Here is a 14,684-nt window from a genome sequence, read left to right as displayed (position 1 = left end):
GCCAAGGAAGGTCACTTTGGTATTGCTAACACAGCGGTTGGACTTCACCCCTGGAGGTGCACTCCATTGTCTCTCAAGACAGACAGATGCCAACAAAATATAAATGAGTAATAATAATCAATGATAATAATGCTGACATGTAATGTATATACAATCCTCTGTCTCTATAATAACCTCTTCGTTCATTTGAAAAGAGTTGTGAGAGATGCGAAATAAGATTTTAACATCCTTGATTTATTAGGTTCCGAAACAATACACATTCACATCCTTTAGAATACAGTACATTTGGCACAGCAACAATGACTACAATGAAATAACCCTAACGAATGGCAAGAGATTCAAATTACAACCGTAAGAAAAAAATTCTGTACAAAGAAAGCCTCACAATAAAAAAATACCTCCCTGCTCCTCTAAAACGGTAATACATTTCATATCCCCCCCCCCCAAGAACTATTCTGCACATAATTTCAAAAGAAGTCTTTGTTTTTCGTTTTTAATTTTTAAAAAAGCCTTTTTGGAGAGATAGCATTATTTTAACAATATGGAATTCCCTCCCGCCCACATGCACGCTAAACGGTGTCTCTAAAAATAGAGATAGAGAAAAATATCCTGATTTATTTATTTATTTTTCAAATTTTTGCTTGCCTTGGCATTTTGCACACCTTTGAACAAAAAACAAAAAAGAGAGGGGTGGTGGAAAAGAAGCGTGACAGAAGAGGAAGAAATGTAACAGTGTGTTTATTTTAAATAAGTTCAAAGTTAACAGACAAAAACCCGCTAGTGTAAACCAAACTACTTGAATTGAATTCCTGCGTTGCAGGGGGTTGGACTAGATGACCGCTGGGGTCCCTTCCAACTCTACAATTCTATGTATTCACTTGAAACTGACTTGAAGGCAGCATTCCCTGCACACAGCCAGGTTGCCTAAACCCCACAAGACTTCAATGCAGTTGCAGCCTTTGCAAAACTACCTGGCGGCTTAAGAGGCTGATGCACCCGCCATCAGAAGGCGCATCGGGACAGCCCAACCCGGTTCGAGTGAGTTATTGCCACGCAGATGGGGGCCTGCGTCATCCCAAACGCATTGGCAAACACTCACTGAATGAAGGGCATTTAATACCTGCACGGACCTCTCTCGCTGGAACGAGGCAGGCAGAGGACTCCCAAGACTGTAGCTGCAGTTTCTGCCTGTGTGAAGCTATTTGCTTTTCTGTTCAGCATCCTGAAGAAAAAGGAATGCAGGTGTTGGGGCTTCCCCCCACCTGCTTCAAAAAGGACGAATGACAGTTTGTGATTTTTCACACCAGGAACAAGGGCATCGCACCCTCCACAATTTTGCTTTGCGCAATGCATCCCTTTAAAAAGGCTTTGCTAATCCCCCGTTTTGTCTAAAGGCCTCTCGTTCCATACTAGCAGGACAGTGCACTGTACGATAGTTTCCTCATTCTAACCAGTCTTATGGGCAGCCCCTGGAGGCCACTTGGCTATCTCCAAAGCCTCTGTTTGGTTTGCCTAAGGAAAAGACCACTTTAGCATTGTCAAGTTCACGCTTCAGATAGCCAAAGCTTAGCATGTGGCAGAAATACACAGGGCAGAAATATCACCACACAGAAAATGAACAGGCAGTTCTACATGATCCCCACCCCGCCCCAAACGAACATAAAATTAATGAGATGATGTGACCTTTGTGATGTCTCTGTGCTTCCACTCCGTGAGCTGGAGGGGTGGGGGGTCCTTTTATTCCTGCCCCCTCCCCGTCCTGCTCCAGCCCTTAAGTTTTTAGTGAAGATAAATTAAATTATTCTAAAAGCTTTGTTCCATTACTACACCAGTAAGCTAGACAACACATGACCACGTAACTTGATATAGCATATTTAATATTTTGAAATCATCAATATTTATGTGTGCGTGTATACATATATATACACGCACACATAACATGTATATAAAACACTACACCTGAGTTTAAATACGAAAACAAACAAAAAAGAAAAACCACAATGGAACGGAATATAGTAATCGCTATGAACAGCCAGACGCAAAGCTGACGCTAATCTATCCTGCCTGTTTGAGAAGATCCCCGGGACCAACTTTCTCAGGCTATGTGTGCAGCAGGGGGAATCAATTGTGCGGCTCCAGCCCACGATGCACCAGGGATGTCTGCCGCTGCAGGCCATGCGGCAGGAGCCCATCTCGAGACTCCTCTTCAGGCCCCTGGCCCAAACTCGGGCCGTGTGTGCTGCTTTCACTGGCTCTCCGGTGGGCCCCCTTCTCCGTCGATGGACTTACTTGGTGGCGGCAGGCAACAGTGCTCTGAGCAGGGGGCTGAATGTGGCCACCATTTTCATTTCCCACAATGCCCTGGAGCGAAGCCCCACTATCAGGCGTATTGTGGGAAGTGAACGTGGCAGCCAGACCAGCTGTCCAGCACAGCTCAAGGCACTGAGCCATACTTTTTTGTAAAAAAGAGAAAATAATAATGTAGGGGCCACTGCAGGTGTCAGCAGCAGGCCCTGTCAGTTGCACAAATATGACTGGTGCGAACATTTCCCCAGGCGTGGGGTTCTTCTCAGGTGGTCCAGAGCTCCTCGGGTTATTTGAGCATGAGAGGGAAGGAGGAGAGTCTCCAAGCTCCACGCCACAGAGACAGTACGAGAAAGCGGTCTGCGGCTAGCCTGTGCTTCTGTCAGTCATGGCCCTTCCCTTCCTCCCCACCCCCATCCCAATCTCTATCATTCCATATAGAGTTTAACTATACAGGAGATTTAGTACAGCTTAATATAGGTATACATCTTTCTTTCTTTTAATAATAATAGAAAACAAACAAACAAAGTGGAGGAAAATCATCTCGGACAGTAACTTGAACCAATACACATACAGAGTATTGCACATGGACATATTCATAATTATTCTTTCATAGGCTAACTTTGTTTTTTTGTGGTTTTTTTTAATAATATGCCTGAACATGCAGCAGTTGATACCTCTATATTCATTGAATTCCACAGGCCTTGCAGTAAACACCTATATACAAAATCCTCGTCTGTACAAAAGGCAAGAGAGAGAGAGAGAGAGAAAAGGAGAAACGATAAAGGAAAAAAGCTTCTTTGAGTGCCACTCTGCCAGTCACAAGTATATATAAATTCTGCAATTGGAAAATCCAAGTGCAACAAGTAAAATGGATTCCCTTAACTGCTCACTCAGCATGTGTGTATATACATAATATATATATATATAGTATACACACCACTCAACAATACACGTACACACACGCACACGCACAACACAGGGTACTCCCAGAAATATAAGTACATAACACTGTCAGCAAATCTACAGGCGGTAACTTCACATTTGTTAATGTACTGTCCACATGAGTTACCTTATTTATTTTTTCAATGACTACACAAGAAAATCCATTTACAACTCTTAGCAATTTCAGTTTTTGAATCTTGATCTTCAGTCTCTTGATACACATTTCACATAATGAATCGCTTTGCCTGGCTTTGTATTCTTCCTGTATAGCACAGTTTTATACCAGATTATTTTCTTCTTCTTCTAAATATCAAAAACACACAGAAAAGAACAGTAGTACTATTGGTCATGACCCAGCTGGACCCATAGTACAGTAGTACAGTATCATGTTATCCTTAATCTTTCCTCCTTCCTGTTTCTTCCCAGCCCTTAGCCAGGACCAGAAGCCCCACAATGCCTTGGGGCCAAACAAAATGCTCTGTCAAATGTGTCTTTGCATGCAGCACACCTTCTTATTTTTAAATGCAACCAGCAGCTGTTGGAGGGGTCAATAATTACTGAGATCACAGAAGGGGCTTAACCCTTCCTCTCCCTACTGGAGTCCTGATGAAAACAGCTCCTCTGAAGCTGCTGTTTGCATTGGGAGGAAATGCAGCTGCTGGGTGCATTTATTTTTCAAGTGCATGCGAAATGCAAAGACGTTTAGCTAGTCTGACCCTCAGCCACTACCTGCTATGTATGTATCGGTGATGCTAGCTCAAAGCAGCCCTCTCTTTCCCAGTGCATTTGCACAGATAGCTCTAGCAACCTCTGCACACAGCCCTGAGGAGGACAAGGGCTTCTGCATCGACACACAGGCTTGTGGTGGGCTGCTCCTGGCTCAAGGCCAGCAGAGGAGGGACGGAGAGGGAAAAGGCTATGCACAAAGAACCATGCCCATTTTTCTCCTTTGTAAAAGCCTGCAAAAGTAACACACTGCTGTTAAAAGTAAAAGTAGAGTGGGACATCACCCAGATTCAATACAATGATTCCTTTAAAAAGCATCTTTCTTAAAAATCCCTTTCACACCTGTTATTGCATCAATGACATGAATGATTCAGGTACCAGTTTTTAAAATAGTTTCCCTATGGAAGTATGACTATGTACACATCGGAGAAGCTGTAAGATTTGCAGAAAACCTATACTGCTTTATTAAAGCAGTTACAAGGTTTTGTTTTGTTTTTTGGAGAATTTGCCCAATCTTTAGCCCTTTAACATCTGTCTATAAAGCATCTAAGTCTGTCTGTTTTGATTTTATGATTTAATAAAACATTTATTTGTTGTTGTTTTTTTAAAAAAACATTGTTTCGTATCTTGGGGTGGGGGGTGGGGAGCAATTTTCCTGATATAATCTTAAGACTTTCCATGGCAGCTTTACCTGACTATTTTTATCAGTCCTTCAGTCAGGCAGGGTTTTTTTTCACTCAGCAACTAGCTTTACAGAGAAGTGCGTCTTTGGGTGTATTTATTTCAAGATCCACGGTAAAATATCTGTGTCCTATTCACTTATGGCTTTGTGGTAAGGCTTGGCAAGCAGCTCAAGGGTACAACCAGCAGAGAGAAGGAGGTAAAGGGAGATGTCTCCCTCGCAAAACCCTGCATTATGAGGGCTAAAAGTGTTGCCGGGACAGATTTCTGGAAGCACCTAGTAGGGAGCCGAATATTTACTTCCAAGCCTGCCTTTTTCACGCAATCGTGCGCATGCTTAATTGGAGATAAACCCCACTGAGTGCAACAGGGTTTACTCCTAGGTTGAGCACACGCAGGCGTTCTGCCTTAGAAGAATCTTAGTACAGCTGTGGGAATTATGTAGCAACCATGCACATTATAGTCCCTTCATCCCTTCTGCACTGATGGCCTCTGTTCTCATCAGTATTAAACAAAGAGCAGGGAAACCTCTGTCCAGGCTCCTTTGCCCTGAGCTCAAGCTGGTAGTACTGTGGGCCGTAGATGCCCTTAGCCTGGTTCTATTGAACTAGGAAGCCCAACGCAGCAGAACTTTGAAGAGAAAGAATGTGCATTGCCTTCTGCTTAAAAGGCAACTCCTAAGCCTAAGAAGCAGAGGGTGTCCCACCTACCTGTCTTCTTAACACACAAGCAGCCCGAAAGGTGGCACTTGTCTGCCAGCCCCCTCCTCCCTAGTCTCAGTGTTACCTGTAGAACTTGGCGGGGAGGAGGGGTGGGGGCAAAAGTAGACTTGGTTGATCCTAAAGCTGTCTGTCCGTATTTGAGGAATCGGCTTCCGACAGCTATGCTGTGCTGCCACAGCAAATGCGATGGACCAATTCACATTCGATTCAGGAAAGTCAACACAAGGTGACTTTATCCCCACCTATTGGTTTGGGTTGGATAGCTCAGCCGGGACACCATGAGACTCTTAATCTCAGAGTCGCGGGTTCAAGCCCCACCTGGGGCAAAAGATTGCAGGGGGTTGACCTAGGTGGTCCTCATGGCCCTTCCAGCTCTACAATTCTATGATAGTTCCACAGGTGCAAGAAAGCAAATCTAAGTGTTTGTTTAGTACACTTGAGAGGTGCGTGTGCAATGGGACGGTCATTTACCATGTCTTGGAAAACTGTTAGCAGGAGTGGAGAATCTTGTGCCTAGAAGTCAAACACAGCCCTCAAAGCTGCTCTATTTGGCTGTCAGAAATCTCCTCAGGTCAGGGGGAAGGGGAAGCTTTCTAGTGACTTTTTTAAAAAATCTCCAAAATGGCAGAATGGATTAGTTCTGCCAGGATAGCTCAGTCGACAGAGCACGAGACTCTCACGGGTGTGAGCCCCACGTTGGGTGAAAGATTCCTGCACTGCAGGGGGTTGGACTAGATGACCCTCGTGTTCCCCTTCCAACTCTAAAATTCCATGATTTTATGAAGGTGCTAGATGAGGATGGGGAGGACAAGTCGCGGCCTTCTGGAGAACAACAGGAAATATCCTAAATTGAGAGGGTCGGGGGGGGGGGGCGGGGCAGGTGGCAGCAGCAGCAGCAGCAAGAAACAACAGCAATGTGTTACCTTCACGAACTACTTCTGGCACAAAATATTTTGCGTTCCATGGAAATCGTGAGTGCCTCCAGCTCAAGGACAAAAGGAAAATAACAATAAATAGATAGACATAGTAGAAAGTAAGGGTTGTGGGCTCAAGGTCAGAGAAGTAGCTCTTGACTGGGTAGCGGAAAACCACCTCTTGCAGTGTCAGTGAACTGGTGGCCCCAAACGGCATGCTGGGGACCTCTTATGGCAGCAGCTCTTCCCCAAAATATGAGAAGCCTTTAAATTCTTCTTGGTTGATCTGCTTTATAATTGTCTCGTCCACTGCTGTTAATACTGGGTCTTCTCGTGTAAAGTCTTGATCAAAGTTATTTACATCCCTTTTGGTTTTCTGAGGAAGAAAAGCAAAAAAATAATAAAAAAGGGGAGAGGAGATAAAGATGAGGAGTTCTTTCGTACTTAAAAGCCCCAAACACAGAAAACCCAGTTTTTTGAGGGGAAGTGGGGTGAGGAAGGAAGCGGGGGGTGAGGATGTTTTCGCTTGTTTGGCTTCTGAGGTAAGCCAACAGGTCCCTAAAATTATGTGCATATATAAAACCACCAGGAGATAATGAGGATGACCAGACGAGATCACAGAAGCGAAGGATGGGTTTGGAGTAGGCCGGCTGGCCTCTTACAGGGGAATATCGAGAGCGATGACAACAGCAGACAGCTACAATTACGATATTATGCAGCAGTGGTTGCCGCTGTATATTTAGGCGGGCAGCTATGTTGTGATAAGTAAAGCATGAATTCAAACGTATCTTGCCTGCAAATGGCGTCACGGGATGAGACCACAAACTGGGCATGAACAAGGTGGCAGGAGCAGCAGAACCCCTTCTGAAGCTGAATGTTGGAAAACTCAGGACAGACAAACAGAAGGAAGGACTTCTGCACCCAGCTAAACCATGGAAGTTTCTAGCACACGACGTGAAGGGTGGGGGCACCAACTTGGGGGGCTTTTAAAGGGGATTAGGCAGCTTCGCTGAGGATAAAGCTAACAACGGCTTCTGCACATGTGCTGGACCCAGAAGCTGAACTTAGTGGAGAATGCTGCCGCACGATTGCTGACGGGAGAGAGAATCTGCACTGGTTGTCTGCTTGTGTTATTGTTAGTATACAAAGCCCTTAACAGCTTGGGATCAGTTTACCTGTGAGAGAGCCTTGTCCCATAGAGCCCCACTTGACTGCTTCAATCTGTGGAACTGGCAGGGTCTTAGGTGCTGCATAACAGTCCACATTTGTAAGAAACTGATCTTTTAGCATGGAAGCTACCACACTTGGGAACCATCTGCTTACTGACACCAACCAGGTGCCTTCACTACCCATACACGTAGAAGCTGTCGTGTGTTTTAATCTGGCTTTTATTGTTGATTTTAATTTTTTTATCATTTTAAATACAGTGGTACCTTGGGTTAAGTACTTAATTTGTTCCGGAGGTCCGTTCTTAACCTGAAACTGTTTTTAACCTGAGGTACCACATTAGATAACAGGGCCTCCTGCTGCCGCTGGAGCACGATTTCTGTTCTTATCTTGAAGCAAAGTTCTTAACCTGAAGCACTATTTCTGGGTTAGCGGAGTCTATAACCTGAAGCGTATGTAACCCAAGGTACCACTGTACTGGTTTTTTTAAACTGATAGTTTGTTTTATTCTTTTTGAAAAACACTTTTTTATTATGAGTACGTAAAACACTTAAGAGGTTCCCTCACTGCGAAAAGCGAAGTTACAGGGATCCAGGCAGAGGGCCTTCTTGGCAGCAGTGCCCTCCCTGTGGAATTCCCTCCCGTCGGATGTCAAGGAGATAAACTACACAACTTTTAGAGGACATCTGAAGGCAGCCCTGTATTGGGAAGTTTTTTTTTAATGTCTGACATTTAATTATGTTTTTATATGTGTCGGAAGCCGCCTAGAGTGGCTGGGGCAACCCGATAAGATGTGTGGGGTATAAATAATGCTGAGAAATAGATAAATAACTCCCCAGTATTAGAGGGGACAGGCCTCTTGAAGACTGGTGAATGAGGACCACAAGCTGGAGAGGGACTACTGACTTCATGCCCTGCTTTTAGGGGATTCCCACAGATATCATGTCTGCCACTGCCACTGTGAAAAGAGGATGCTGGACCAGGTAGGCCTCTGTTCTGACCCAGCAGGGTTCTGGTTATGTTTTTGGAGTGTGGCTCCCATTCTCTACAATGAGGGCGACATTCTGACAAGCTGAATCTCACGAAACTGCCCTGAGATCTTTTGATGAAGGGTGGTGTATAAATCTAATGAATAAAAGTAAATAAATAAAACGCTTGGCCTTCAAATGTCCCCAGGGTGCTCCTGGGCAGTGGCTTCACCCAACAATCGCTGCACTTCTGCAAATGGCTGGCTTGATGACCTCCACTGTTGCCTCTGATACTGGTTGCTGCTAGACTTAACACTTCAGTCACACCAGCCATGGAGACGGGAGCCAGCAGGATGTTGCTTCAAAACCATACAACAGGTCAGCCATCTGTGAAATGCTTCCTGGCAAAGCCTTCCTTTGGAAGCACCTTAAGCTAAAGGGTTTTCCAAGTACGAAGCAGGAGAGACACAAGCTCCCGACACCTCACTTGTCTGTCTTGACTTGGCAAGGATACACAATGCTACACACCATCCCATCAGAAAGCAAATTCCCTGTTACGTTGCCACTGCTTGCAATGGAGCCCAACGGCTTCTTTGCCCACTGGGAGCAATTTAAAATGGAAAGGAATGGGAGGGAAGGGAGCACTGAGGGCTTTTCATACCAGTCTCACCCACCCTACCCATCTCTCCTTCCTAGTTTTACCCCAGCCAATGCTCTGGATGTGCATTTGCTGACCAAGGTTCCTGATTTGCTAGGATCCCTTTCCTAGGTATCTTCAAAAAAACTTCTTGTGAACCTACGGACCCCGCCCCACCCAAACACCCCCCCCCCAAAAAATAGAAATTGCCTTATTTTGTTCTTAGTTGTGTTTGGGGATACACATATTTTCATGTCTTACTTAGACAAGCAATGGGAGTATTTTGCAAGCTTGCAAGAGTTTGATAACACAAGCGTGGCATGACAAGAGCTTGTGACAATAGGTGTAAATATTGCTGCTTTTGCATCTTTCTAACATCAGTGGCATCCAGTGGTTACTGGGAGTGAAATAGGGGGTGTCATCCAATTAAAAGACTCAGGAATAGGAATGGGGAAGGTGTGGCGCTATAGATGTTGCTGGACTACAACTTCCAACATTCCTGGTGCTGGCTGCTGGGAGTTACAGTCCCACAATATCTAGAGGCCACAGACTCCCCATTCTTGCAGGATTTGATGAAGAAGAAAATTGCAGTTCTAGGGCTGGAATGAATTTGTGTGCAATGAACTTCCAAGTGAATTTCTCCTGAAATTTCTTTTGCAGTTTTTGGGACCAGATGTGAGAGTTTGTCTCTGCATGAAACTTAGAAGTTCAAAGGGAAGGTGTGTGAATCACTCAAGTCATCTCCAGTGCATGCTCAGGGTTATGTAAAAACTGGGCTGCCAACTTTTAAACTAGCCTCCTGCTCTTATACCTTTTCACAGCACCTTGTTCAGCTGCCATAAAGAGGGGGCAATGCTTCTCTCTGTGCTGCGAAAAGCTACTGCTGTTGCTTCTTGCAGATCAAGCTACTGTTCATGGCTCAGGAGCAGACCAGGATTGACTCTGGGCAATTCAATGCTAGCACAAAGTCAGAATGTGCTATGGAGCATAGATTCATTAGCTAACTGTTACCTGCTACTGCTGCAGCACCTGTTAGAAGAGAAAAGAGGACTCCGCTGCCTCTTAGTGGCTGAAAAGAAACTGTAATGCGTGGGAAGAGTTTGAAGAATGCTCTTACAGTAGAAGGAATTCAGTTTGCTTCCACTCCAGCCACATCATTTGTGCACTCCTTTATTGGGGAGAACCCAGATGAAGTCGCTCTGCTTTTCTCTGCTGTTCCGCAGTCTTTCTAAAGACCGGCTTTGTGGCCATTTCCACCCACTCCTTAATTACTGAATGCAACTGCAGCATCAACTTCTTCGGTGTGGTCTAAACAAGACCTGCAGCAACTCCTGGCTGGAGTAGCAGCCGGTGACGTAACTGGTGCAGCCCTGCCTCTCAAGAGAACTTGCCCTGCATTTTCTTGGATGTTTCTCTTTCCCGGCCAAACCGCTAATTGTCCTATTACTTTTCAAAAAGGCTTGCTTTTGTGTTTTTGACTTTGTTTGTTTGTTTGCTAAACTACAAGTGCACCAAGAAAATAAAAACAATAACTCCATAGTCACATCTTTGCTTTTAGCAATGCAGGCCTACCGGAAGCACCAGGAAGAGGCATAGCTATGACCCGCCCCCTTCCTTTCAATCTTTATTCCTCTTTGGTTGCTTTATATCAGGGCTGCGGAGCCGAACTTCCAGGAATCAAAGGTGGCCCTCCAAGCCTCTCTACCTGGCCCTATGGACTCTCCCCAAGCCACATCCCTCACTGGCCCTGGTCTGTACCCTCCTTGCATGATTTTGCCTGGCTGGAATGTGTCCTTGAACCCTAACAATGCCTTTTGCTTGCCTGCATAGAGGGTAGAAGGGGGATTGCGAGTGTGTGTAGAAACTAGCCTACTGTGAATTTTACATCAATTGCTCCACCCACTTTTGTCTCTGGCCCCACCCACCACTGGCTTGTGGTCTCTGGAAGCTTGTCCTGGAAGGAATGTGGACCTCAGGATGAAAAGGGTCCCCCACCCTCGTTTTATATTAATCCTCCTTTGCAAACACCTCTCCCGCAAAGCCGTCCCCACCATCTCTCCGCAGTTCCCAGCAACTGCCTTTCTGCACCAACTGGCCAAGTCTGGGCTGCTTTTGGACCCTGCCTACATAGAAGCCACCATGAGAATACCAGCCATGTTGAGACCTTTCCCTCCCTCCTCCCCACCTAGGATCAGACCTCAATACTTACTTATTTTTTACTTTAATTGAGAAGAGCAGGTGGGTGGGTGGGAAAACCAGAGGCAAGAGGCAAAGGAGAAAAACGAAAGGCATGGCATGAAGGTAGAGGTCAGAGATAAAATGATAGAGTGAAGGTGGAAGTCAGGATGAGAGAGGAGGAGGATGTTGAGAGGCAGCAAAAGGGACAAAGTGATGTGGTGAACAGGAATGGAGTGGGAAAGAGCTTTACTTAAGAAGAAGAAGAAGAGGAGGAGGGGGAAGAAGAGGAGGAGTAGTTTGGATTTGATATCCCGCTTTATCACTACCCGAAGGAGTCTCAAAGCGGCTAACAATCTCCTTTTGCCTTCCTCCCCCACAACTAACACTCTGTGAGGTGAGTGGGGCTGAGAGACTTCAGAGAAGTGTGACTAGCCCAAGGTCACCCAGCAGCTGCATGTGGAGGAGCGGGGAATCGAACCCGATTCACCAGATTACGAGTCTACTGCTCTTAACCACTACACCACACTGGCTCTCTTTTCTTAGGAAGTTCCTGGTTGAATTAAAGTAATTGTGGTCTGATGAGCTTAATTTTTTTTTAGCAAGAGCAAAAAAAATGGGGGGAGGGGGGAGAATACTATTGAAAGATGCTGGGATGAAAAGCTACATGGGGAAGGCAATGTAGAGTGAGGAACTGGCAGGTGGAGAAAAGGTTAAGCACTGCTGCTCCTCTCACTCTGTTCCACTTAGCTTTTCTGAAGAAACAAGGGGGTAGACATGGGCAAATCTGTCAGTTTCTCATTGCCCCAATATTAAGTTCAGCTGCTTTAAAATAAAATTTAAAAATAGTCATGGCAAAAATTCATTTGCATCTCTTCTAATTCTAGCAAGCCATTTTGCTTAATGTAATGTGCTGGGTGTGTCATCTGCACTCATATAGATGTGCATTTGCAGGCACACCTTCCTCTCCCATATGCATTTCTGCACACTTTTTTTTTTTTTAGTTGGACAACAGCATCACAAAGTTTGGCTCATTTCTGGAAGAGTTAACGAGTTAGGCCTGCATTAAAATGCAATGCAAACTCGATTTCCCCTCCACCCCAGTATCAGGAGGATACAGATACACGGGTTTGCACCTGACAAACAGCAGATTAGTCATGATGGCTTGCCTGCCATGTTCGCAAGCTCAAATTCTAGGCATTTATTTATTACATTTAAGCCCCACATTTCTTCAGATGGGCACCATCCTTCCCTCCACCTCAGGAAGCAAAATAATTTGGGCTGGCTCTGCAGCGAAAATTAAACTTGGGGGCGTGAACAAAAGTTAATTTTTCAAAGAACCAAATGTACAATTTAGGGCCAAAGTATCTGTGAATGCATTTACTTCCTGTTTGGGGCCTTAGCGATTGCCTTCCTAAATGTAGAACTGAGAATACTTGACTGCCCTTCCTTATCCTTCTCATGAAAGCGATCTGTTTTGAAGCCCTTTGTTGGGGCCCATCTGCTGAGCACAGCAAACAGGTCCAGCGGCATTTCTACTCCTTCTTAGCATTACTGTCTTAAGATTCCAGTCTTATAGGTGGTGCCTAGTTCACGGACACGGGCATGGCACCGCACGGCGAACGTTTTTCTCAGAGACTGTACAATGGCAAGCTGCAGAAGATGCAAAGCGCACTGGATGCTGAATGCCACAAATAACATGGGCAGGGTGTGGTCTTGTTTTAGAACTTCATTTCTTATTACACATTGTCTGCCAACAAAATTTCCAGTGCTGCTCTCCTGCAGCAAAAACAGCAGCAGCGGACATTCTGTAACGGCACTTCAGAAGAGAGGCTCCAGTAGGAAACAGCTGATCAAGAAATTCAACTGTATCGCTTGTGGCCTGAATCAAGATATTGTGTATTTATCCCACTGCATGTGCTAATCAGCTTCCCAATGCCAGAAGGTTTTGTTATCATCACTGCTCTGCTAGGAACATAGGAAACTTCAGGGTTTCAAATGGGTTGGTTAACTGTCACAGAAACAAATATGCATGTTTGGGTTTTATTTTCCCTCTGACCTCACTCTTCACAATTCCCACCCCACTCCACTCCACTGTCTGGGTAACAGTTCATGTGTCTGATGAAGTGGGCTTCATCGGTTTGCAACATCATACATTTGCTGGGATTGTAGTTTGCTAAGTGAGAATCGAAGTAGACCTACTGAAACCAGCCCACTGATTTTTAAGGAGTCATGTAGAGGATTGATTGCACAATAAAGTAACGGAGTAAGGGGGGCGGGAATGTTGCAAACTTGGTCAACAGATTTCTCTGGCCACAACAATGGTAGGATAGGAGTGGTGGCACTTGGCAGAAATCCCAGTTAAGGGAACATCCTCCTTCTTTAAAAAGGGCGGAGAGAAGCAACGCACAGGGTGCTACAATTAAAACTAAATAAACACATCACTGTGCTTTGGAAATGAACATAAACAGCAATAAATATCCACCTGTGAGGTTGGATGGCAGGAGGTCCCCCCCCTAAAATCTCACAAAGGATTAAAAAAAAGTAATTGGCCATGACCCAAAATCCATATAATATAGGAACTCCTTAGTCTGGTAATATGAACATATGGACTGTCCTCTAGACCAATGTTTCCCAACTGTTTTGGACTACAACTCCCATGATCCCTAGCTAGCAAGATCAATGGTCAGGGATGATGGGAATTGTAGTCTGAAAACAGCTGGAGACCAAAGGTTGGGAAACACTGCTCTAGACCTTCTCTATTAATAAAGGAAATGCTCCCTACGCATGCATGTACTGCCTGTTGAGCATTAAACTTCTTCACGAAAGAGAATGGAGAAGTCCAAATGTGACTGGAGCTCCATGTAAAATCAGGAGCCCTCCTCCCCAGCATTTGCAGGTTTCTGATAACCTGCTGCTATTGCTTGGGATGCACACACTGGTAGATTGCTTGGCCCCCAAATGATTCACTGTCCTTGAATACTGAAATCCCTTGAGGACGGTGTGTGTGTGTGTGTGTGTGTGCTGGTGTTCAATCAGGCCTTGGCCCCCTACCATTCTGTTTGCCCCACCCACACCCGTTCCTCTGTGCTCCTGCTTCGGTCTGCTCTCGAGCCAAACCCTCCTGGCTGCCACCAACGTAGAGAAGCACGTTGACGGCAGCTGGAGCAAAAGAGGCCCACCTGGCTTTCTCGTCTCTCCACTGTTAGATAGATTCTAGCAAATATAAGCCATAGGCAAGTTCTATCATCCCTTTCCAATACACTGATCAGAACTGTGAGAAGAGACTTGGAGGTGTCAAGAGTCCTTAAGGGTGCGAAGGGAGGCAGGGGAGTCAATGAAAGAGTGTTTTCCAATGGTACGTGGGCCAAACTCCACTGCCCAAAGTTGATTTGAGCAGAATACATTCCATGCAGACGCATGCACTACAGCCCCTTGGCGTCCC

General features: G+C 45.3%; 1 protein-coding gene across 1 annotated transcript in view; it reads right to left on the bottom strand.

The window, feature by feature from the left end:
- Positions 1 to 213: 213 nt before the first annotated feature.
- PRKCE (protein kinase C epsilon) overlaps positions 214 to 14,684 on the bottom strand; it is a 308,928-nt gene continuing 294,457 nt past the window's right edge. Inside the window, exon 15 of the mRNA XM_083733311.1 lies at positions 214 to 6,668. Coding sequence (XP_083589437.1) covers positions 6,522 to 6,668 — 147 coding nt within the window. The 3' untranslated portion in view covers positions 214 to 6,521. The remainder of the gene's footprint in view (positions 6,669 to 14,684) is intronic.

The sequence above is a fragment of the Podarcis gaigeae genome (genome assembly GCF_964106915.1).
Source record: "Podarcis gaigeae genome assembly, chromosome: 3".
In the NCBI taxonomy this organism is placed as follows: Eukaryota; Metazoa; Chordata; class Lepidosauria; order Squamata; family Lacertidae; genus Podarcis; species Podarcis gaigeae.
The sequence above is the reverse complement of the archived record's forward strand: the minus strand, read 5'-3'. Positions and strand labels throughout refer to the sequence as shown.